This window comes from Eubalaena glacialis, chromosome X (assembly GCF_028564815.1).
Source record: "Eubalaena glacialis isolate mEubGla1 chromosome X, mEubGla1.1.hap2.+ XY, whole genome shotgun sequence".
NCBI lineage: Eukaryota > Metazoa > Chordata > Mammalia > Artiodactyla > Balaenidae > Eubalaena > Eubalaena glacialis.
Genome location: NC_083736.1, coordinates 43,348,878 through 43,375,195, shown reverse-complemented (window position 1 = coordinate 43,375,195; position 26,318 = coordinate 43,348,878). Strand labels below are relative to the sequence as shown.

Sequence of the window (26,318 nt, the reverse complement as noted above, 5' to 3'; positions counted from 1 at the left end):
TTTCACTAGGGGAATGGAGAGATAAATAAATACATTTATCAACATGGATAGATCTTGGAAATGTAACATTTTGTGAAAAAAAGCAAGTTGCATAAGTTTAAAAATAGTGTGATACCACTGATGTAAAGTATTTAAAAGAAATATAGCATTATATATTGTAGACTTCATATTACACAGAAAAAATTTAGGGTAGATTAAAATTCTAAATGTTGAAAGTGAAACCTTCACTTTAGAGGAAAGTATAGGAGAATATTATCACCTTGAAACCAATAATATGAAAACATAAAACCTCAGCAGAAGAAAAGAGTTTAAAAAATTAAAGAACCAGTCACAGTCTGAGAGGAGATATTTGCAACACACATGACTGAAAAATGATTTTTATATTTTCATATATTAAAAAAAAACAAGAAAAACAACATTTAAACCAAGAAGTAAAAGATAAACAGCCCATTAGAAAACAATGAGCAAAGGATATGAACAGTCATTGCACAGATGAAATAAAACAAATGGCCAGTCAACAGGTAAGCCAATGTTTAACCTCACCACTAATTAGGAAAATCCAAATGAAATGAAAACAACAGTGAGCCACTCCCTAAGGGGATCAGGACAATTTTCACACCAATGTAAGAGCCAAATTGTTACAAGTGCACTCTGTGTGCACCAGTAATCAGATGGCCCAAAGGGCTTGGTCAAATGATGAGAGGAATCTTCTTAGAGAAGCTTTCTCCATAGTACAAGGCAAGGGCTGGCCTAAGTGAGTTATCTGATGTTCTGTGAGGTGTGCTTTCTGGCAGAAGGCTTTCCCACATTCTTGATATTCAAAGGGTCTCTCTCCTTTGTCAATGAGGCATACTTGCACAGCGAAGGCATTTCTGCATTCACTTCATTCATAAAGTTTCTCTCCTATGTGAGTTCTCCGATGTTGACACAGGGATTTCTTCATACTGAAGATTTTTCCACATTCACTACATTCATAGGGTTTCTCTCCTGAATGCATTCTCTGATGTTCAATGAGGCGTGCTTTGACATAGAAGGCATTACCGCATTTATTACATTCATAAGGTTTCTCTCCTGTGTGAATTCGCTGATGTATTCCGAGAGATGAGTGCACCCTGAAAGATTTCCCACATTCGTTACACTGATAGGGTTTTTCACCTGTATGAGTTCTCTGGTGATTATTGAGAGTCATCTTCATTCTGAAGAATTTCCCACATACACCACATTTATAGGGTTTCTCGCCTGTGTGAATTCTTTGATGTTGGTTTAGGGATTTTTTTGCACGAAAGTTTTTCCCACAATCACCACATTCATAGGGTTTCTCCCCTGTATGAGTTCTCTGGTGTTGAGTAAGGGATATCTTAACGCGAAATGTTTTCCCACATTCGCCACATTCATAGGGTTTCTCCCCTGTGTGAGTTCTCTGATGAATCATGAGGGTTGCCTTCTCAGAAAAGGTTTTCCCACACTCAGTGCATTCATAGGGTCTCTCTCCTGTGTGTGTTCTCCGATGCAGAATGAGTTGTGACTTCCTGCCAAAAGATTTTCCACATTCATTACATTCAAAGGGCTTCTCCCCTGTGTGAGTTTTCTGATGAGCAATGAGGTATGATCTTGCACTAAAGGTTTTTGCACATTCACCACATTTATAGGGTCTCTCGCCTGTGTGTATTCTCAGATGTTCAATAAGATTTGATTTCCTGCAGTAAGTTTTCCCACATTCATGACATTCAAAGTTTTTCTCTCCTGTGTGTGTTCTTTTATGTCCAACAAAGCCTGTTCTCTTGTAGAAGGCTTTCCCATATTCAACAGTTTGATCCAAAGTTTGAATCTTCTGATGCTGAAGGTCATTATCATGACTGAGGGCATTACCCCCAACAGAATTGTTGGCACACAGCAGTGAGAGAGAGCCTTTAAAAACAAATCAGATCATATCACTCTCACTCAAAACCCAACATAGGCTTTCCCTTGTCACAGTGTAAAATTAAAATGCTTAACAAAGCCTATAAAAATTCTACATAATTTAGCCCCCAGCTAACTCTCTGATATCACCTCTTAACACTCTCACCACCCACACTTAAGCCACACCAGCATCTTTGCTGTTCCTATGATATATTGCTCAGACTAGGCTTGGCACTTACTGTTCTCTCTGCTCAGAATACTAAAATTCCACATGGCTCTGTCTCTCTCACTTCACTGATGTTGGTGCACTAATGTTAACTTCCCCAAAGAGTCTTCTCTGACCACATTCCCCAAAAGCACAAACCCCATCACTGTCTATTCTTCTTATCTTGAATTGATTTTCTTTTCACCACCAAACACCATGTACTTGTTTGTTTCTGGTCTCTTTCCCTCATTAGACTGCAAGCTCCAGGAGAACAGAGATATTACTTTATTCACTACTGGATCCCCACACCTAGAATGTGACCAGCATATAGTTGACCTCATTTAAGATTTGGTAGATGACTAAATGAATGTATGAATGATTGCTTGACAACAGAAGGCATCCAAGGCAATGGAGGGAAGGAAGGCAATTGAGAATACTAAAGAGAGACAGACTAGCTAAGAATAAATGTCTAAGCTGAGGCAGGCAGGGAAAGATAAGAGTGGTAAATGACTACAAAGATTGAGATAAAATAGGAGAGAGCACTTAAGTGTGAGCAGGATATTGGGATGTAGGATTTAGGTATCTAAAGCATATAGACCTTTGTCCTCCGGTCATTTTCAAAGAGCAAGGGCCTCTGAAAAGAGATTCCTGAAAAACACTGCACAAACTTAACCTTTGACCTGAATTCCTGAGCTCTTATTTCCCCTATTTTCCATATGCCTAGTTCTTGCTCACTCACCTGGGTAACCATGGCCTGAGGATTCCTCCTCTAATATCCACAGTTCTTCCCCTCGCTCCAACTTGAAGATCATCTCTGGTTTGGCCACGCAGAGGCCTGTTAATGGGAAATGGCACAGGACGTGGGCCAAGTTGTCTGAGCTTTAGGGCCTCTGATGGAGGAGAAAGGTGCATCTTCATGAGCTGCACAAGGAAGGGCGCCCATTGAAACCTTTCATTGGGGGAAGCGAGAACACACACACTCTTCCTGGTGCCCCAAACTGATAAATCATCTGTGACTCCTTGAATCTAGAACTAAAGTATTACTGAACTCTACAAAGGCTGCCCAGGTTACAGCAACCAAGAAAGGAAACACATGCTACCAGGAGTTACATGGACAATAATCCTCACCCACTGACGCCAGGTTGCTGTAGTTCTCCAGCATCACATCCTTGTGCATGGTCCTCTGGGCAGGGTCCAGTCTGTACCACTCCTGTTGGGTAAAATCCACAGCCACGTCTTCAAATGACACAGATCCCTGTAACAACAATCTGCAATGATCAGAATGGGACACATGGAAAAGATGTGTGGGAACTAATTCTTTCAACAGAGCACTTTTGACAGTTGACTAGAAAAAGCTACACTGGTGTCAACTGAAAAAAAAAAAAGCACAACGTGAGAGTTGTGGGTTAAGTTTTATTTGGGGCAAAATGAAGACTATAGCTCAGGAGACAGCCTCTCAGATAGCTCTGAGGAACTGCTCCGAAGAGGCAAGGGGGGAGGTCAGTATATATGTGATTTTGGTGAAGGGGGTACATGCAATTAAGCACACATCTTGGTAGAAGGTTGCTGCTAGTCAGAAGGAGCAGATGTCTCCGTTAATGGTTTTAGTGCTTTGCTAGATATGAGAAGATGCAAGAAATTGAGTTCAGAAAATTTTCTCCTGAAAATATCTATCTGAAGGCCTGCTCTGCCAGTTTTTCCCGGAGCACAGAGTACCTCATTCCTGATCTCCACCCTGAACTCCTTTCAGGGTATGTTGAAGGTCAGCGACTGCAGTGGCTAGTGACTTCATCCTTGTAGAGGCAGATAGCAAGTGACAATTTTTAGCTGGCACTGGAAACCTGACCCTGTCTTGCTTGATACTATACTTTGGGGGAAGAAAACACAGAACAGTCCTGCTAGTGTATTAATTTTTCAATTCATGGAGAAAAGACCACTGACTACTGAGTTAACACTCTGTGCCTGGACCTGTCCCAATTGCTGGGGAAACAAAGATAGAGTGCCTGCTCTCAAGGAGCTCGTACCCCAATAAGGAGACTTGCACAGGCATGCCGTGTTTTACTGCGCTTCACTTTATTGTGCTTCACAGATATCACGTTTTTTACAAATTGAAGGTTTGTGGCAACCCTGCATTGTCAGATGATGGTTAGCATTTTTAAGCAATAAAGTATTTTTTAATTAAGGTATGTACATTGGTTTTTTTAAACATAATGTTATTGCACACTTAATAGACTACAGTATAATGCCAATGTAACTTTTATATGCACCGGGAAACCAAAAAATTCATGTGTCTCGCTTTATTGCGATATTTTCTTTATTGCAGTGGTCTGGAACCAAACCTCCAATATTTCGGAGGTATGACTGTATGTGAACACACACCTGCGATGAGATGTTACAGGAGCTATGCTGGACATGTGTACAGGGTGCAATGGGCTTTCACAAGGGATGGAATAAGATTCCACCTTGTGTTACTGGGGAGGTAGAGCTTTGAATCCTTAAACAAGAATATAATCTCCCTCACGAATATGGGGCAGTAGTATGAGAAAAGGCAGGAAGACATGAAACACACATGGTGATTTAGAGAACTACAAATAGCACAGTATGACAGGAAAACAGTGCTTTGGGCTGTGATGAGATAAAGGGCTAGAGAGATATTCAGGGGCAGACAGTGGAGGGATTTTCACCTTTTTTTTTCCTATAGATCATCAATCTCCAAAATACTTGACTCTTTATATGATCAGAATATTTTCTGACCTTCACACAATATAGTTAGATTTATAAGTTATACAGAAGTACTGTCAAGTAGGAGAAAGGGAGAGAATATTACTCCCAGGATAAAAGCATGAACAGCTGGGTTGAGGCTGGTGCCACAATATTGACAGTAGCAAAACAGGAAAGACAGTGGGTTGGCAGAAGGGGAAATTGAGATAGATCTTGGACCTGAGCTGGAGTGTTTATGTCACATACTGATAGAGACGTCCAGCTGGAAGGTGCATATATGATGCTGGATCTGTGAGAGGAGGCTAGGATAGATGAAGGATTGAGAGACAGTAGCATTTCAGCACTAGCTGAAGCCACCAGAATAAACTGGGTGGCTAGGAGAACACAGAGCTTGAGAGAGGCATCAAATGCAGAGTCAGCAGGTACACCAATATGACATGAAGACTGAAAGGGGGTGGGAGGGGATCTTGTGGGACAGAGAAAATGAGAAAAAGCCTCTTTTCTTTCTCATGCAGTCCTGCCCCAAAGTAAATCCCAGTGCCAAAGATGCAACCTTGCAGCAGCAGGCCCCTCAAACTCTAAGGGAGAGGAATCCTCTTCTTTGGCCAGAGGAATAGTGGTCTGAAGAGTATGGGAAGGATCCCCATTGCCTTTTTTCTAACCTCTCACCACTTGGCCTCAAGGGTAAACCTAGTTGCAGAAAGTGAGTGCCAGGATGGAGATGAAAGCCCCAACTGTCCAGCTAGAGGACCAAGATGGGGAAGCCCTGGGAACAGGGGTGTGGGGGAGATTGCCCTAACAATATAGCTTCAAAATACATGAAGCAAAACTGAAAGAAGAAATGGGACAATCCACAAATACGGCTGCCAACTTTCATCACCTCTTTTAGTGATGAGTGAAAATCAACAAGGATACAGAAAAACTGAACACCACCAATCATCCAATGAATTGTAGAACATTTCACTCAAAAACTGAGATTAACTGTTTCTTCAAGTACACATGGAATATTCACCAAGCTAGACCATATACTGGATCATAAAACAAACCTCAACACAATCAAAGGGCCCACTGGATACCAAGGAAAATTGACTTGGAACAATCAACTCTGAGATATATCCTAATTAAAACTATTAGAATTTAAAGGCAAAGAAAAATATTCCTCAGGGCCTCCAGGCAAAAGAATTAGATCGGCATCAATTTCTCAAAAACAACGTAGAAAGCAAGGCAATAGTAGAACAGCACATTCAAGAAACTTAAGGAAAGAAAGTACAAATAAAGGAAATTATATCCAGCCAAGATACCCTTCAAGTATCAAGGCCATCAGAAAAAGTTTTGAATAGGCCAGAATATGTGTGCCCTTCCTAAGGAATTTGCTAGAGCTGCACTGTTTAATATGGTAGCCACTAACCACATGTGGCTATCTGAGTTTAAATTTTGATGAATTAAAATGGAATAAAATTAAAAATTCAGTTCCTCAGTCACACTAGGCACATTTCCAGTGCTCAGTAGCCACATGTGGCTGGTTACAGTACTGGACAGTACTGGCCAGCACAGATACAGAACGTTCCCAACACTGAAGGAAGTGTTACTGGATAGCACTATACTAAACAATGAGCTTCAACCAAAAACAATGAATGGGAAAATTCTGGCAAAAGGACTGACAGTAAGCATTTCATATATTTAACGGTAAAGCTAAGACTAAAATAAGGCTGGGGTCATGGGTTGAAGGATACTGTATAAACATTAAGTGTTCTGACAAAGTAGAAAAAATACAACTAAAATATGGGAGGAGAAGAGAAAGAAAAAGGGGGAAACTGAATAAGATCATTTACTGCTGTATAGGTAACAGATGAGAGACAAATTAGATGGTAAAAGATTAATTTTAAAAAGGTAAATTGGTAAAGCCATTATGGAAAACAATGTGAAGATTTCTCAAGTAATTAAAACTAGAACTACTGTATGATCCAGTGGTCCTGCTTCTGGGTATATATCCAAAGGAAATGAAATCACTACCCCGAATAGGTATCTGCACTCCCATGTTCATTGCAACATTATTTGCAATAGCCAATATATGGAAATAACCTAAGTGTCCATCAGTGGATGAACGGATAAAAAAGATCTGGTATATATAGAGTGGAGTAGTATTCAGCCATGAGAAAGAAGGAAATCCTGCCATTTGCAACAACATGGATGAACCTGGAGGACATTATGTTAAGTGAAATAAGTCAGACAGAAAGACAAATATTGTATGATCTCACTAATATGTGGAATCTAAAAAAAAAATTAAAAAGTCAAACTCAGAAGCAAAGAGTAGAATGGTGGTTACCAAGTGTATGGGGGAAATGAGGAGAGATGTTGGTCAAAGATTATAAAATTACATTTATGTAGGATGAATAAAGTCTAGAGATCTAATATACAAGCATGATGACTATACTTAACACTGTATTGAACAATGGAAATATTCTAAGAGAGTAAATTTCAGGTGCACTCATCACACACAAAAAATGGTAACTATGTAAGGAGATGATATGTTAATTAGCTTAACTGTAGGAATCATTTCACTATGTATATGTATATCAAATCATCATGCTGTACACCTTAAATATATACAATTTTATAAATAAATATGTAAATAAAAAGAAAGATAAAAGGGTTGACTAAGAGTACTATAAAAAGGATTAACACAAAGGTAACCACCAGCATAAAAATACAAGTCTTCCTAACTACCAAAAAAAAGTTTAGAGGAAACACTCAGTAGAAAAAGAAACACAGTAAATATAACAAATACACACAGTAATTACATCATAAGATAAAATGAGAGAACTGAGAACATATTTGTATTATTTATATTACCAAACAGTAATACAAATAAATGTGAATGGGCTTACTTCATCTATTAAAAGAAAAAGGTTTTCACATTGCCTTGTAAAGCAGAACCCAACACAATGCTGTATACAAGAGACATGCTTAAAATGATCTTTCAAAAAGGCTAAAGTTAAAAAGATGGACAAAGATTTAACAAATGAAAACAATATAAAAGCAGGGATTGAAATCCTGATACCAGACAGAGTAGAATTCCAAAAGCAATTATATAAGATAAAGTAGGATACTTCGTAATGTTACAAGCCCTGTTCACAATGAAGATATAACAATAAAGATATTTGTAAATATCTATGCACAAAGTAACATAGCAAAAGCCTACATAAACTGAAAACTACAGAGATACAAGAAGAAATAGAAGCTTTCTCTAACAGGAGACTTTTAAAGAGAGAGAAAAAGGGAGGGAGGGAGGAAGGGAGAGAGAAGGAAAGAACAAAAGAAAGAAACACTATACCCAGATCATACAGAATATACTTTTTCTCAGGTGTACATGGAACATTCACAAAACTTGATCATATACTAGGGCACAAAGAAAACAATCTCAGTAAGTTCCTTAAAATTGAAATATTACAAGCAACACTGATCACAATCAATAAAGAAATTTAAGAACTAAAAATGGACAAGCTGATTCTAAAATTAATATAGAAGTAAAACCACAAGACTTAGACTAGTCAGAGCAATTTTGAACAAGAAGAAAAAAGTTAGAGGACTGACATTACCTCATTTCAAGACTTATAAAGCTACAGTTTTCAAAACAGTGTAGTATTTTTGTAAAGATATACATGAGAGGGACTTCCCTGGTGGTCCAGTGGGTAAGACTCCACGCTCCCAATGCAGGGGGCCCAGGTTCAATCCCTGGTCGGGGAACTAGATCCCACATGCATGCCGCAACTAAGTCTGCATGCCACAACTGAAAAAAAAAAAAAAAAAAAAAAAAGATCCTGCATGCCGGAACAAAGATCCCGCATGCCGGAACGAAGATCCCGCGTTCCGCAACTAAGAGCTGGTGCAGCCAAAATAAATAAATTAATTTTTAAAAAAAGATATCCATGAGACAAAATAGAGTTTAGAAATAGATTCACACATATGTGATCAATTGATGTCTGACAAAGGTGTCAAGAATATTCAGTAGGGACCTCCTAGAGAAATGGAAATAAAAACAAAAATAAACAAATGGGACCTAATGAAACTTTAAAGCTTTTGCACAGCAAAGGAAACCATAAACAAGACGAAAAGACAATCCTCAGAATGGGAGAAAATATTTGCAAACGAAGCAACGGACAAAGGATTAATCTCCAAAATATACAAACAGTTCATGCAGCTCAATATCAAAAAAACAAACAACCCAATCCAAAAATGGGCAGAAGACCTAAATAGATATTTCTCCAAAGAAGACACACAGATGGCCAACAAACACATGAAAGGATGCTCAGCATCACTAATCATTAGAGAAATGCAAATCAAAACTACAATGAGGTATCACCTCACACCAGTCAGAATGGCCATCATCAAAAGATCTACAAACAATAAATGCTGGAGAGGGTGTGGAGAAAAGGGAACCCTCTTGCACTGTTGGTGGGAATGTAAATTGATACAGCCACTATGGAGAACAGTATGGAGGTTCCTTAAAAAACTAAAAATAGGACTACCATACGACCCAGCAATCCCACTACTGGGCATATACCCTGAGAAAACCATAATTCAAAAACAGTCATGTACCACAATGTTCATTGCAGCACTATTTACAGTAGCCAGGACATGGAAGCAACCTAAGTGTCCATGGACAGATGAATGGATAAAGAAGATGTGGCACATATATACAATGGAATATTACTCAGCCATAAAAAGAAACGAAATTGAGTTATTTGTAGTGAGGAGGATCGACCTAGAGTCTGTCATACAGAGTGAAGTAAGTCAGAAAGAGAAAAACAAATACTTTATGCTAACACATATATATGGAATCTAAAAAAAAAAAAAAAAAGGTCATGAAGAACCTAGGGGCAAGACGGGAATAAAGATGCAGACCTACTAGAGAATGGACTTGAGGACATGGGGAGGGGGAAGGGTAAGCTGGGACAAAGTGAGAGAGTGGCATGGACATATATACACTACCAAATGTAAAATAGATAGCTAGTGGGAAGCAGACGCATAGCACAAGGAGATCAGCTCGGTGCTTTGTGACCACCTCGAGGGGTGGGATAGGGAGGGTGGGAGGGAGACGCAAGAGGGAGGAGATATGGGGATATATGTATACGTATTGCTGATTCACTTTGTTACATAGCAGAAACTAACACAACATTGTAAAGCAATTACACTCCAATAAAGATGTTAAAAAAAAAAAGAATATTCAGTGGGGAAAAGATACTCTTCTCAACAAATGTCTCTGGAACAATCAATCAGACAGTCATATCCAGAAAAACTTCAGAATTCCTGAGGGATATTTACTGAACTGTTAAGACTGGTTATCTCCAGAAGATGAGATTATGAGGACTCTTCAAATTAAAATTTTTATGTTTCTGATCATTTAGTTAAGGTAGTGTCCGTCAGGTTTCTCCATTGTAAAGTTACCAATTTTCCCTATGTAATTAATGAGCAATGTGTAAGAACATACCTTGAAACTATGTAAATGTGTTGTTCCTCATTAAACTTTCATCCAATAGCTTTGGCATCCATCAATGATTCTTGCTTGGCTTAATTATTACTAACTAGAATGGTTGCAAAAGGTTATTTTTCTAACTCCATCATTCTTTCCACATTACTAGTTGCCATTAGACCTTAAGGAAGAGCTTTCCTTTCTCCCTCGTTCATACATTTACTATCAGTATGGACTCAAGGTTTATCTTAGTCTCCAGCCAGGCTCAACACCCAGCTGAGTACCCAAAGGCCATATGCACATATGTGGGTAAATGGCCAGAGGGCAGAGAAGAAAGTTTTCTGGGACTCTTTGACATGTAAGAATAATGCACTGTGATTCCAAAATCTGTTGGTCAAGTCCTAACAGGGGCCACAGTTAGATTAAAAGGATATAGGGATGCAACAGTTGATGGAATTAAGGTGAAAATCTGCATGAAAATGGGAATATTTGAATAGACTTTATGTGAAGTGCATCTCCTTCATCTAAATGTATTCCTGAGATGGATATTTATGTCTGACTGGGGAATACTTCTCCTACGTAGTATTGTAAAACAAGAGGAATATAAGTTCATCCCTTGGACAGTATTAATTGCACATGATAAATGAGAATCTTTATAATTGCCCAAGCTCATACAAGTTGTTATTTTGAAGCAGTGTAGAAAACGTGGTGGACAAAAAAAGTTACCATTTTAATTAATGACATGTTAGAAGCTGGAGTGCTGGTCCAACAAATTCTCTTAGAATAGCCCTGAGTGGCCCATGAAAAAGGCAGATGGCTCAGGGAGACTAACAGCAGATCATCAAGGCTTAAATAAATTAGTATCACCTAACAGCATCAGTACTTCCTGATATGGTTTCAACAGTGGAAAAATACAGGAAGCTAAAGGAGACTGGTTCTCAATGACTGATCCTGCAAATGCTTTTTTCCCTATCTCAATATAGGAAGAGTCAACTACAGTTTGCTTTCATGTGGGAAGGATCCTAATTTACATTTACTGTACTGCCAAAATGTTATTTGAATTCACCAGCTGTCATACTTCAACTGTCATAATTTGGTTAGAAGGGATTTAGACTTAATGCAGGTCCCAAGTATAATAATATACTACATTGATGATATCATAATATTGGAAACTGAAGATCGAGCTAGGACTGACTTAAATGCAATAGTGACACATATGATCAACAGAAGCTAGTTGATAAATCCAACAAAAATCTAAGGGCCCACTCAAATGGTGAAATTCTTAGGAATACCCTTGGCAGGAGCCACACGTGACATTCCACAGGCAACAAAAAATGAACTGTCGTTGCCTACCTTTGGTACTAAGAAGAAACACAGCCCATGATCGGGTTATGTGGATTTTGCAGGATGCATGGTCCACATCTGCAAATATTGCTAGCTCCTCTCTATAAAATGACCCAAAAGAAGGCCATATTTGTATAAGGGCCTGAAAAAAAGTAAGCTATGTCTGAATTGCAAAAAGCGGTAGCTCTCTTGATGTCTTTGGGCATCATGAACGGAACGTTGCTGACAACAGGCAAAAGTGGAATTCAAGAGGGAATCTTATGCTAGAGAAAGATACATTGTTGCAATAATTCAATTCTGTCTTCTTGATGGTTCTTCCTTTATAAATCAGTTCCCTCTGGATGCTCCTTGAGAAAAAGCATGGCAGTTTACTGCACAGGCAGAAAGACCAACTACATCCATGGTGCACTCTTCCAGGGGAGACATTTGGACACTGTTGGGGATGGTACTTTATCCATGCCACGTCATCTGGACATTGATTAGCAATTTCTTATTTGGTAATGCTCCTCCTGCACAGACTTCTTTGATAACAACATCATCAGAACCCTCAAATTGTGCACCATCTAGCAACTCAGAAAAAAAGAGAACCAGCCAGAAAGAAGTATCGGAAAAGCATGGGGAAGACTTCAAAAAGGAAGGGAGACAGATTAAGGACTCAATGATGGTGAAGATGAAAACACTTGGAATGCAAATTCTATTCAACAGATGTAGTGAGACTAGAACAATATGTGCAATAATCATTGCATTTCTCTTACAATTTAATTCAACTAAAATTCTACTGGGATGTAGGATTGCTTTATGTTTTCCAACTAATCTTTATTTTAAAGTGTCTCTTTAATCCTGCTTAGTGGGTGTGGGTTAAAACTGTAACTCAGAAAAGTCAAGAGAGAAAATAACGACGAACTGGTTGCAAAGTCCCTGCATATGGCAACCAACTGTTAGAAGCCTAAAGAATCTAAAGGTCTTATATATAAAATAGATAAATAAGGTCGTACTGTATAGCAAAGGGAACTATATTCAATATCTTGTAGTAACCTATAATGAAAAAGCATATATATATATATAACTGAATCACTTTGCTGTACAGCAGAAACTAACACAACATTGTAAATCAACTATACTTCAATTTAAAAAAAAAGAATCTAAAGGTCTGACACAACTACCTTCCATCAACTTTCTTATGTAGTATTTTATGTACCCAGTATCCCTATGCTCTCAGATGGCATGTTTTGTTTAGAAGTATTTTGGTCAAAAACTCTTAAGCCCACACAAAGTAACTGGTATATCACTGAGTAACTTGACTTTGGGTCAGATGCATTTTAATTACCCAATCAGAGGATAATTTATGTTCACCCTTTCTCTTATCACTCATTAACTGTAAGCAAAATCTTATAGGTTTTAATCTTACTTAAACACTGAATGAAAAAAATATTTTCAAAAAGAGAAAAAGCCATAGGAGTCCTGTAATAGCATTTATGACAAAGTTGTGATTGAAGATACTGTTTCCATCATCCATATGAAGATCCATCAAAAGATTTCTTAACTCTCAAGTATCAGGAAATCTTTACTATAGAGGAATTATCGATTTCTCTATGGGGGCATTGAAATTCATGTGTTTGATTGGACTTCTAACTCTGTTATGTCGTCCCAGAATATCAGAGATAAATCTAGACTTCGAAGTTTCTAATTGTGTAGGATTGTTGACCAACATGCCTACATTCTAAAACTTGTTTTGATATTTTCTTCTTTTTATTTCCCTTCCTTTTATCCTAATATTTGTCTATTTATACTTAGAAGCTCCCTAAAAACCACAGGAAAACAAAATTAATAAGTAAATAAATGAACAAATAAAAACTGGCTGGAGATGTGGCCATCTCTAACTTTTTTGGAAGATCTGGGAAGGAAGAGCTGGAGAGGGGTAGAGCACTGATCAGGAAAAAGTTGCCATGCATTGCCCAGAATCATCAGCCTCCAAACAGTATTACCATTTAGTGTGAAGAGGAAGATTTTTCACTGTCATCCACTGAATTCCTTACAATTTAGTGAACCCTCTCCTGTGACACAAAAATTCAATTTCCCAAAAAATATCTTTAACAAATAATCATGGATGTACATAAAGAAACAAATCAAGGAGTTTCACCATCAAATTGTCAATTATAATGAAAACTTACCACCATCGCAAGTGCTCAAAGGATGGAGCGCTATGTAACCACTAAAATTATGTAGAAAATTATTTCTGGACATGGAAAAATATTTATCTAACACTCCCAATGTTTCTTTTTTTTAGAAAAGGTAACCATTCTTATTAGTTTTACTTCATTTGCCATTATTTTTTATATTATAGGATAAACCAAGAAAGTAATTGTGTTAATGTCATTATAACACCTCCACCAAAAAAAGATATGTAAGTATAATAGCAAAGAAGTAAAAGTTCTGTAATTTTAATCTGAACTGGAAATGAGCTCTGTATTTTTTTTCTCTCTTAAGAAGTAGGCTGATTTCTGCTTCTGGGAAAATAGAGTAAATACACTTTTCGCCATTCCTCCTGCTAAGTATGACTAAAAACTCTGAACACCATATACAAAACAAAGTTCTAATTCAAAAAAATACACACGCCCTAATGTTCATAGCAGCACTATTTACAATAGTCAAGACACAGAAGCATCCTGTATCCATCAACAGATGAATGGATAAAGAAGATGTGGTATATATATATATATAGTGCCCTCTCTTGAGGTGGTAAGAGGTGATGCCCTCTCTTCCCCAGCTGGAGTGAAGTCAGAGGAAGCCAGCTAAAACAGGTTTAAATAAGAACAAGATTCTCATAGCATAATACCAAAAATGCCTAGGTTTCAACTGACAATCACTCATATCAAGAACCAGAAAAATCTCAAACTGAATGAAAAAAAAATCAATAGGTATCAAGACTGACACAACAGAGATAATTATCCAGCAAAGATTTTGAATCAGTCATCACAAAAACACTTCAGTGAGCATGTCTCAGGAAAAAAATAGAAGATATAAAAAAGACCCAAATGGAAATTTTAGACCTAACAAACACAATAACTAAAATTAAAAACTCAATGGGTGGGGGCTTCCCTGGTGGCACAATGGTTAAGAATCCGCCTGCCAATGCAGGGGATGCGGGTTCGAGCCCTGGTCTGGGAAGATCCCACATGCCACGGAGCACCTAAGCCCATGCACCACAACTACTGAGCCTGCGCTCTAGAGCCCGCGAGCCACAACTACTGAGGCCTGCATGCCACAACTACTGAAGCCTGTGTGCCTAGAGCCTGTGCTCTGCAGCAAGAGAAGCCATTGCAATGAGAAGCCCTCGCACAGCAATAAAGAGTAGCCCCCGCTCGCCACAACTAGAGAAAGCCCACGCACAGCAACGAAGACCCAACACAGCCAAAAAATAAATAAAAAACAAAAACAAAAAAATACAAAAAAACCTCAATGGATGGCCTCAACAACAGAACAGAGGGGACAGAGGAAAGACTCAGTGAAATGGAACACAGAAGAATAGAAATTACCCAGACAAAATTAACTGGAAAAATACTGCCTCAGGGACCTGTGGGACTATAGCAAAAGAACCAACATTCACGTTATCAGAACACAAAAAGGAAAGGAGAGAGGATGGGGCTTAAAAAGTACACAAAGAAATAATGGCTGAAAACGTCCCAATTTGGCAAAAGACATAAATTTACAGATTCAAGAAACAGAGCAAACCACAAATAGGATAAAACCAAAGAAATCCACACCAAGACACATCCTTAAACTTCTGAAAACTAAAGATTAAAATATATGTACTGAGGGACTTCCCTGGTGGTCCAGTGGTAAAGAATCCACCTTGCAATGCAGGGAACGCGGGTTCGATCCCTGGTCAGGGAACTAAGATCCCACATGCCGTGGGGCAACTAAGCCCGCGTGCCACAACTACTGAGCTCGTGCATCTCAGCTAGAGCCTGCATGCCACAAACTACAGGGCCCATGTGCTCTGGAACCAGTGCGCCACAACTACAGAGCCCACGCACCCTGGAGCCTGTGTGCCACAACTAGAGAAGAGAAAACCCACACACCACAGCTAGAGAGAAACCCACGCGCCACAACGAAGAGCCTGCACCCCACAACAAAAGATCCCACTTGCCTCAACGAAGATCCCACGTGCTGCAACTAAGACCCGACGCAGCCAAAAATAAATAAATAAATAAAATAAACAATAAATCAATCTTAAAAAAAATTAAAATAAAATAAAATATATGCACTGAAAGCCATGAGAGAGAAACAACACCTTACAAAACAATGTGAATGACAGCAGATTTCACATCAGAAACCACAGATGCCATAGGAGGTAGCATAACATTTTTCAAGTGCTGAAAGAAAAGAACTGTCAACACAGAATCCTATACCTAATGAAAATATCCTTCAGGAATGAAGGAGAAATAAAGACATTCTCAGATGAAGGAAAACTAATAGAATTTGTCACCAGCAGACTTACCTTAAAAGAATGGCTAAAGGAAATTCCCTAAACAGAAAATGAAAGATAAAATATAGAATCTTGGAACACCACAAAGTAAGAAAGAATACAGTAAATGAAAATGTGGGTAAGTTCAATAGACTTTCCTTCCCCTCTGGAGTTTTTAAATTACGTTTGACAATTAAAGGAAAAAATTTTAACACTGTTTGATCTGGTTCTAAATGTATGTAGACAAGATGTTTAAGACAATGATAAACAGGAGACTGCAAAGGGGATTAAAGGGAGGCAAGGTTTCTACATTTCACTCAAACTGGCAAAATGATGATAGCAATAGACAATGATAAGTTATGTGTATATAATGTAATATCTAGAGCAACCATTAAATAAGCTATACAAAGAAATACACTCAAAAACACTATACGTAAATCAAAATGGAATTCTAAAATATGCTCAAGAAACTGATAGGAAGACAGGGAAAAATAAAACAGAAAACAAAGCAGAAAGAACAAACAGAAAAGAAAAATAGTAAATGTAGGCCTAACATATCATTAATTTCATTAAATGTGAATGGTCTAACTACACCAAGTAAAAGACAGAGACTCATAGAAAGGATTAAAAACATGACTCAACTGTATGGTATCTAAAAGAAAGTCACTTCAAATATAGCAATATAGGCAGGTTGAAGGAAAAAGTATGGAAAAAGATATATCATGCAAACATTAATTAAAAGAAAGCAGAAGTATTGTCCACTATACCTCAATAAAGCTAGAAGCATGAGTAGCTATATTAATATCAGATAAATTAGAATTTAGAAAAAAAAATTACCAGACACAGAGAGAGATATATAATGATAAAAAAGTCAATCCATCAAGAAAAACAAAGCAATTCTAAATGTGTATGCAGCAAATACAGAAGCAAAAGCTGATAAAACTGAAAGGAGAAGTAGACAAATTATAGTTGGAAACTTCAACACCCCTTCTCTCAACAATTTACAGAACAGCTAAACAGAAAATGAGCATTCTCAACAACACAATGACCCAACAGGATCTAACTGACACTTACAGAACACACCACCCAACAACAGCAGAATACACATTCCTTTCAAGTGTCCATGGAACATATAGCATATCTTGGGCCGTAAAACAAACCCCAAAAATTTTAGAAGAATTGAAATTATACAAGGTATTTTTTCTGACTACACGGGAATCAAACTAGAAATCAATAACAGAAAGATAACAAGAAAATTTCCATACACTTAGAAACGAAACAACACACTTCTAAATAATCCATGGTTCAAAGAGGAAGTCTCAAAGGAAATCCAAAAAATACAATGAACTGAATGAAAATGAAAAAAATACATATTTACAATTTGTGGAACACATCTAAAGCATTACTGAGAGGAAAATATACAGCACTAAATGCATACATTTGAAAGAGGAAAGTCTCAAATCAAAGATTTAAGGTCCCACATCAAAAACCTAGAAAAAAAGACCATATTGAGGATAAGTTAAGAGTACAAACTTGGAACTAGTAGATAAATAAGTCCAAGAGAGCTAATGCACAGAATAGTGATTATAGTCAACAATACTGTATTATACAAAGTTGCTAAGAGACTAGATCTTAACTGTTACTGCCACAAAAAAGAAATGATAATTATGTGATGTGATTGAGGTGTTTGCTAATGCTACAGGGATAATCATATTGCAATATATAAATGTATCAAGTCAACACATTGTCACTTGTTTTTTTTTTGGCTGCACAGGACAGCTTGCGGGATCTCAGCTCCCGCATCAGGGATTGAACCCAGGCCGCAGCAGTGAAAGCCTGGAATCCTAACCACTAGGCCACCAGGGAACTCGCAACACATTGTCACTTTAAACTTACATAATGTTATATGCCAATTATATTTCAATTTAAAAATAAAGAAAAAAAGACCAAAATAAACCCAGAGCACAGAGAGGGAAGAAAATAATAGAAAAGAACAGAAATTAATGAAGCTGAACAGAAAAACAATAGATAAAAATCAATGAAACAAAGAGCTGGTTCTTTGAAAATATCAATAAAATTGATAAACTTTTAGTAAGACTGACAAAAAAAAGAGAGAGGACACAAATTACCAATATCAGGAATGAAACAAAGAATATCACTACAGACCCAGCGGACATCAAAAGAGAAATTACTATGAACAATTCTACACTTATAACTTAGATGAAATGAACCAATTCTTCAAAAACCACAAACGACCACAAGTCATCCAATATGAAATAGATAATTTAAGTAGCCCTGTACTATTAAGGAAAATTTATCCATAATTTAAAACTCATAAAAGAATCTAAAAAGAATGGATATATGTATACGTATAACTGATTCACTTTGCTGTACAGCAGAAACTAACACAACATTTTAAATCAACTATACTCCAATAAAAGTTTTTAAAAATAAAAAATAAAACTCACCCAAAAAAAGATATCTCTGGCCAGATGGTTTCCCCGGAGAATTTTACCAAACTTTTAACGAAGAATTAACACAATTACATAATCTCTTACAGGAAACAGAAGAGGAGGTAATTCTTTCAAACTCATTCTATGAGGCTAGTATTTTCCTAGGATAGGTGAAAAGGGGCCCCCAAAAGATATCCACATCCTAATCCTTGGAATCTATGAATATCACCTTACATGGCAAAAATAAAAAGGTCTTTGCAGATGTGATTAAGGATCTTCCGATAAGGAGAGTATCTTGTATTATCCAGGTGGGTTCTAAATGTGATCACATGTATCCTTACAAGAGGGAGGCAAAAGAAGATTTGACGCACACAGAGGCAGTGATGTGAAGACAGTAGAGAGATATTTGAAGATGCTGGCCATGAAGAATGAAGAGATGAAGTAACAATCCAAGGAATAGCTGCAGCCCCCAAAAGCTGGAAGAGGCAAGAAACAGATTCTCCCCCAGAGCCTCTGCAGGGAGTAAAGCCCTGTCAACACCTTGATTTTTGCCCAGTGATGCTTATTTTGGATTTCTGGCCTTTAGAACTATGAGAGAATAAATTTCTGCTGTTTTAAGCCACCAAGTTTGTGGTAATTTGTTGCAGCAACCACATGAAACTAACACATTCCCTGATTACAAAACTGGATGAATATAGTATAAAAAAGAAAACTACACACCAATATCACTCATGAATATAGAGGCAAAATTTCTTGACAAAATATTAGCAACTATAATTCATTAATATATTAAAGGAATTATATACCATGACCAATTAGGGTTTATTCCAGGGATGCAAGACAGGTTCAATATTCAAAAATCAATCCATATACTCCACCATGTTAACAGGATTTTAAAAATCACATGATTGTATCAATCAATATAGAAAAAGCACTTGAAGAAATCCAACACTCATTCCTGCAAAAACCAGAATAGAAATAGAAATACAGAGTAACACCCTCAATTTGATAAACAGCATCTAAAACAAAACTACAGCTAACATTATACTTCATGATAAAAGACTGAAGACCAAGAGCAAGGCAAGGATGTCTATTCTCACGACTCTTATTCAACATAGTGCTGGAAGTTCTAACCATTACAATAAGGCAAGAAATGGAAATGAAAGGCATACAGAATAAAAAGGAAGAAATTAAACTGTCCTATTTCCAGATGAAAAGGTCATAGAAAGCATAGAAAAACACACAAAAACCAGGTGTTTTTCTATATGTTAGCAATGAAAACGTGGACTCCAAAATAAAAAATATGAAACCATTGATAATTACTCAGAAGTATGAAACACTTAAGTATAACCCTAACAAAACTAAAAGTTGCAGTAAGTTAAATTGCTGTTTACTTATTTGCAGTAAGTTCACTTCTTGCAGTAAGTTAAATACTGCAACACACTAGCAATCTTGAGAAAGAAGAACAAAGCTGGAGGCATTACACTATCTGATTTAAAACCTTGAACAATGTGGGATTAGGGGCATTGACCCTCTGCGCAGTTGAAAGTCCATGTATAACTTATAGTTGGCCCACCATATACTTGGTTCCTCCTTATCCCCAGTTTCTCTGTATCCACAGATTCAACCAACTGTAGATCGTGTAGTACTGTAGTATTTACTACTGAAAATAATCCACATATAAGTGGATCCACACAGTTCAAACCTGTGTTGTTCAAAGGTCAACTATATATTACAAAGCTACAGTAATCAAAACAGTATGGGAGAAAACTATAACTCAAAAAGTTACATGCACCCCAATGTTCACTGCAGCACTATTTACAATAGCCAAGACATGGAAGCAACCTAAATGTCCATCGACAGAAGAATGGATAAAGAAGATGTGGTATATATATACAATGGAATATTACTCATCCATAAAAAAGAATCAGATAATGCCATTTGCAGCAACATAGATGGACCTGGAGATTATCATACTAAGTGAAGTAAGCCAGACAAAGACAAATATCATATGATATCACTTATATGTGGAATCTAAAAAAAGATACAGGGAGTTCCCTGGTGGCCTAGTGGTTAGGATTCAGTGCTTTCACTGCTGTGGCCTGGGTTCAATCCCTGGTGGGAGAACTGAGATCCCGCAAGCCTGGTGGCGCAGCCAAAAAACAAAAAAAGACAGATACAAATGAACTTATTTACAAAACAGAAGCAGACTCACAGACACATAAAACAAACTTATGGTTACCTTATGGTTACCTCCCCTTTACCAAAGGGGAAAGGGGGAAGGGATAAATTAGGAGTTTGGGATTAACATATACAAACTACTATCTATATAAAATAGATAACCAACAAGGACCTACTGTATAGCACAGGGAACTATACTCAATATTTTGTAATAACCTATAAGGGAAAAGAATCTAAAAAATTATATATATATATATATATATATATATATATATATATATATATATAACTGAATCACTGTGCTGTACACTGAAACTAATACAACATTTTATATCAACTATACTTCAATTAAAAAGATAAAAATAAAAATAAATAAATAAATTTAGTGAAAAAAAACCCAGTATGGTATTGGCATAAAAACAGACACAAACAACAACAGAACAGAATAAAGAGCCCAGAAATAAACCCATGCATACATGGTCAATTAATTTATGACAAGGGATCCAAGAATATACAATGGGAAAAGGACAATATCTCCAAAAAATAGTGTTGGGAAAACTGGACAGCCACATGCAAAAAATGAAACTGGATTACTATCTTACACCATATAAAAAATTAACTCAAAATGAATTAAAGAGTTGAATGTAAGACCTGAAACCATAAAACTCATAGAAAGCATGGGCAGTAAGTTCCTTGACATCAGTCTTAGCAATGATTATTTTGGATCTGACTCCAAAAGCAAAGGCAATAAAAGCAAAAATAAACAAGTGGGACTACATCAAACTAAAATGCTTCTGCACAGCAAAGGAAACCATCAACAAAATGAAAAGGCAACCTACTGAATGGGAGAAAATATTTGCAAATTGTATATCTGACAAGGGGTTAATATCCAAAATATATAAAGAACTCATACAGCTCAATAGCAAAAAACAATCCAATTTAAAAATGGACAGAGGATCTGAATAGACATTTCTCCAAAGAAGACATAGCAATGGCCAACAGGTACATGAAAAGATGCTCAACATCACTAATCATCAGTGAAATGCGAATCAAAACCACAGTGAGCTATCACCTCACACCTGTTAGAATGCCTATTATCAAAAGGATGACAAGTAACAATTGTTGGTGAGGACATAGAGAAAAGAGAACCCTTGTGCACTGTTGGTAAGAATGCAAATTGGTGCAGCCATTATGGAAAACAGTATGGAAGTTCCTCAAAAAATTAAAAATAGAACTACCATATGATCCAGCAATTCCACTTCTGAGTATTTATCTGAAGAAAATGAAAATACTAAATTGAAAAGATATGTGCACTCCCATGTTCATTGCAGCATTATTTACAATAGGCAAGATATGGAAGCAACCTAAGTGTCCATCCAATGGATGAACAGATAAAGAAAATGTGAGATAGATAGAGATATAGATATACACACATACACAATGGAATATTATTCAGCCATGAGTAAGAAAGACATCCTGCTGTTTACAACAACTTGGATGGACCTTGAGGGCATTATGCTAAGTGAAATAAATCAGACAGAGAAAGACAAATAGTGTATGATCTCACTTATATGTGGAATCTAAAACAAAACAAAACAAACCAAAAAACACACTCATAGATATAGAGAACAGATTGGCGGTTGCCAGAGGCAAGAGGAGAGGGTAAAATGGGTGAAGGGAGTCAAAAGGTACAAACTTCCAGTTAAAAAGTAAATAAGTCATGGGGATGTAATGTACAGGCATGGTGACTATAGTTAATAATATTATATTGCATATCTGAAAGCTGCTAAGAAAGTAAATCTTAAAAGTTCTCACCACAAGAAAAAAAAATTCTGTAACTATGTACGGTGATGGATGTCAACTAGACTTATCATGGTGATCATTTAACAATACATACAAATATCGAATCACTATGTTGTATATCTGAAACTAATATAATATTGTAAGTCAATTATACCTCAATTTAAAAATAAATAAATAAATAAAAGTATGGTATTGGTAAAAATAGACAAATTTATCAATGCAACAAATAGAGAGCCAGAAAATAGACCCACACAAATATAGACAACTGATCTTTGACAAAGGAACAAAAGCGATTCAATGGAGAAAGGACAGCCTTTTCAATAAATGGTGTTGAAACAATTTGATATCCATATGCAAAAAGAAAATATCTAGACACAGTCCTGACAACTTTCACAAAAATTAACTCTAAATGGATCTTAGACTTACAGGCAAAATGCAAAAATATAAAACTTCTGCATATAGGGAGTTCCCTGGTGGCCTAGTGGTTAGGATTCCAGACTTTCACTACTATGGCCCAGGTTCAATCCTTGGTCAGGGAACTGAAATCCCACAAGCTGCACGGCGCGGCCAAAAAAAAAAGAAAGAAAACTTCTGCAAATAACAGGAGAAAATCTAAGTGACTTTGGGTTTGGCAGTGTTTTAAAATATAACACCAAAAGTACGTTACATGAAAGAAAACTGACAAGTTGGACTTTATTGAAATTTTAAAATTCTGCTCTGTGAAAGACACTGTTAAGAGAATAAAGAGACAAGCCCAGAACAGGAGAAAATACTTGCACAACACATATCTGATAAAATGACTTGTATTTAAAAATATACAAAGAGGGACTTCCCCCGTGGTCCAGTGGTTAAGAATCTGTCTTGCAATTCAGGGCATGCCAGTTTGATCCCTGGTCAGGGAACTAAGATCGCACATGCTGCAGGGCAACTAAGCCCACGTGCTGCAACTACTGAGCCCACGCGCTCTGGAGCCAGTGTGCCACAACTACAGAGCCCACGCACTCTGGAGCCCACACACCACAACTAGAGGGAAGCCCGTGCGCCCCAACGGAGAACCCACGCACTGCAACAAAAGATCCCGCGTGCCGCAACTAAGACCCACCGAACACAGCCAATAAATAAATAATTTTTTTTAAAAATTTCTTTTTTTTGGCTGTGTTGGGTCTTCGTTTCTGTGCAAGGGCTTTCTCCAGTTGCGGCGAGCGGGGGCCACTCTTCATCACGGTGCGCGGGCCTCTCACTGTCGCGGCCTCTCCCATTGCGGAGCACAGTCTCCAGACGCACAGGCTCAGTAGTTGTGGCTCACGGGCCTAGCTGCTCCGCGGCATGTGGGATCTTCCCGGACCGGGGCACGAACCCGTGTCCCCTGCATTGGCAGGCAGATTCCTAACCACTGCGCCATCAGGGAAGCCCCTAATAAATATTTTTTAAAAATTTTTTAAATAATAAAATAAAATAAAATATACAAAGAACTCTTAAAAAGCAACAATAAGAAAACAAACAACCCCACTACAAAATGGGCAAAAGATCTGAATAGACACTTGACCAAAGAAAATATACGGATGGGAAATAAGCATGTAAAACCATGTCCAACATCATTTTTCATTATGGAATTTCAAATTAAAACAACAATAAGGTACCACTACACACTTATTAGAATGGTTAAAATCCAAAAAACTGACAGTACCAAATCCTGGCAAAGATGTGAAGCAACAAGAATGTTCATTCATTGCTGGTGAGAATGAAAATGATGAAAAACTGTGGAAGACAGTTTGGTAGTTTCTTACAAAGTCTTACCATATGACCCACAGTTGCACTCCTAGTCATTTACCCAAATGAATGGAAAACTTATGTCTACACCATAACCTGTACATACATGTTTATAGCAGCTTTATTCATAATCACCCCACACTGGAAACAACCAAGGTGTCCTTCAATAGGTGAATGGATAAGCAAACTGTGGTACATCCATACAATGGAATATTATTCAGTGATAAAAATAAATGAGCTATCAAGCCATGAAAAGACATGGAGGAAACTTGAAAGCAAATTGCTGAGTGAAAGAAGCCAATCTGAAAAGGCCACAGACTGTATGATTCCAACTATATGACATTTTAGAAACGGCAAAGCTATAGAGACAGTAAAAAAGTGTGGTTGCCAGAGTTTCAGGCAGGGGGAGAGGAAAGATGAATGAATAGCTAAAGCACAGATGAAACTGTTCTGTATGAACTGTAATGGTGGATATATGTCATTATGTATTTGTCAAAACACATAGAATGTGTAACACAAAGAGTGAACCTTACTGTAAACTGTTGACTATAATTAATAATAATGTATCAATATTGGTTAATTGTAACAAATGTACCACACTAATACTACCATCTCAATTATTCTGTAAATCTAGAACTACTAAAAATTAGGTCACTTAATTGTTTTAATGCTCTTAGCATACAATCCAGCAATTGCACTCACGTGCATTCCTTCGATACAAAAATCTTACACAATCACAACATCCTTATTCATAACAGCCAAAAACTGGAAACAACCAAGATGTCCTTCAACTAGTGACTGGTTAAGCAAACTGTGGTAAATCCATACCATGGAATGCTATTCAGCAATAACAAGGAACAAACTATTCATATATGCAACAATCTGGATGAATCTCCAGAGAATTATGCTGAGTAAAAAAAGCCAGTCCCAAAAGGTTACATACTGTATGATTCTACATATATAACACTCTTGAAATAACAAAATTATAGAACTGAAGCACACATTATTGGTTGCCAGGGGTTAAGGAGGGAGAGGGGAGGAGGGAAGTGGGTGTGACTATTAAAGTGCAACATGAGAGATCCTTGTGGTAAAGGAAATGTTCTGTATGTCAATATCCTGGTTGCGATACTGTATCAATACCAAGGTTTTGCAAGATGCTATGATGGGGGAAACTGGGTAAACAGTACATCAGTACATTGCATTTGAATCTACAATTATCTCAAAATCAAAATTTGTCTAAAAAATAAAAATTTTTGTCTAAAAATTTTTTTAAAAATAAAAAAATGGGAAAAAGTAGGCTCCTCTTACTTACCTCAAATGATCTGCCAGGTTGTCCTGGAACCAGGGCAGGAAACCTCTGGGGTGATTTCCCATTAGCTGGCATGTTGACTCCGAGTACCAGCCCACCTTCCAAAGCTGGAGAGGCCTTTGTATGTGGGCTGCAGTCAGAATAAATGGAAGATCCTGCAGTCTCCAATATGCAGAAAGTTCAACAGCTCCACAGAGACACCAACAAATCCTAAAAGGATAGTATCCATGTCATCACTGTCATTCCACATTCACCCCACAAAGTTCAGCAACTCCCACTCTGAGTATTAGTGAGGGTAGATTGTGGAAACAATCATGATATTTGGAGTCAAATTAATGAACTCAGAGTCCGTTACTCTTGGGTGGCTCCACAGGGGGTGCTTCACACTTTACCCAACCAGCTCATCCCTCAATTCCAGGTTCACAGCAGATCTGGGTTTGGGGAGAAGGTGGAAGTGAGGCAGTGAATGGTGCTGAAGCCCCATGGGGTAGGCAGGGGAAGGACTTGTCCATGGGGTCCTGGTGAGTGACTGTGGAGGCAAAAACCCTGGAAACCTGGTAATCTTAATGAAAGGGGTCTCTTCTGTCCACTTTAATTATTTCACCATTTTAGGGTGAAAAATCTCTCTTAAATTCTTCTGCAGAGAAGCTCTGAGCCTCTTCTTTCCAGAAGATGATTCAACATTAATAATA

At 37.4% G+C, this 26,318-nt stretch overlaps 1 protein-coding gene and 1 pseudogene across 1 annotated transcript; one reads left to right on the top strand and one right to left on the bottom strand.

Moving 5' to 3' along the window:
* Positions 1–667: 667 nt before the first annotated feature.
* Positions 668–25,701, bottom strand: ZNF157 (zinc finger protein 157). Its single transcript, XM_061178876.1, is given in 4 exon segments — positions 668–1,908; positions 2,844–2,939; positions 3,233–3,359; positions 25,630–25,701. Coding segments are annotated over 4 exon segments (1,536 nt in total).
* LOC133082630 (UBX domain-containing protein 4-like) lies at positions 6,339–12,353 on the top strand (annotated as a pseudogene).
* Positions 25,702–26,318: the final 617 nt, after the last annotated feature.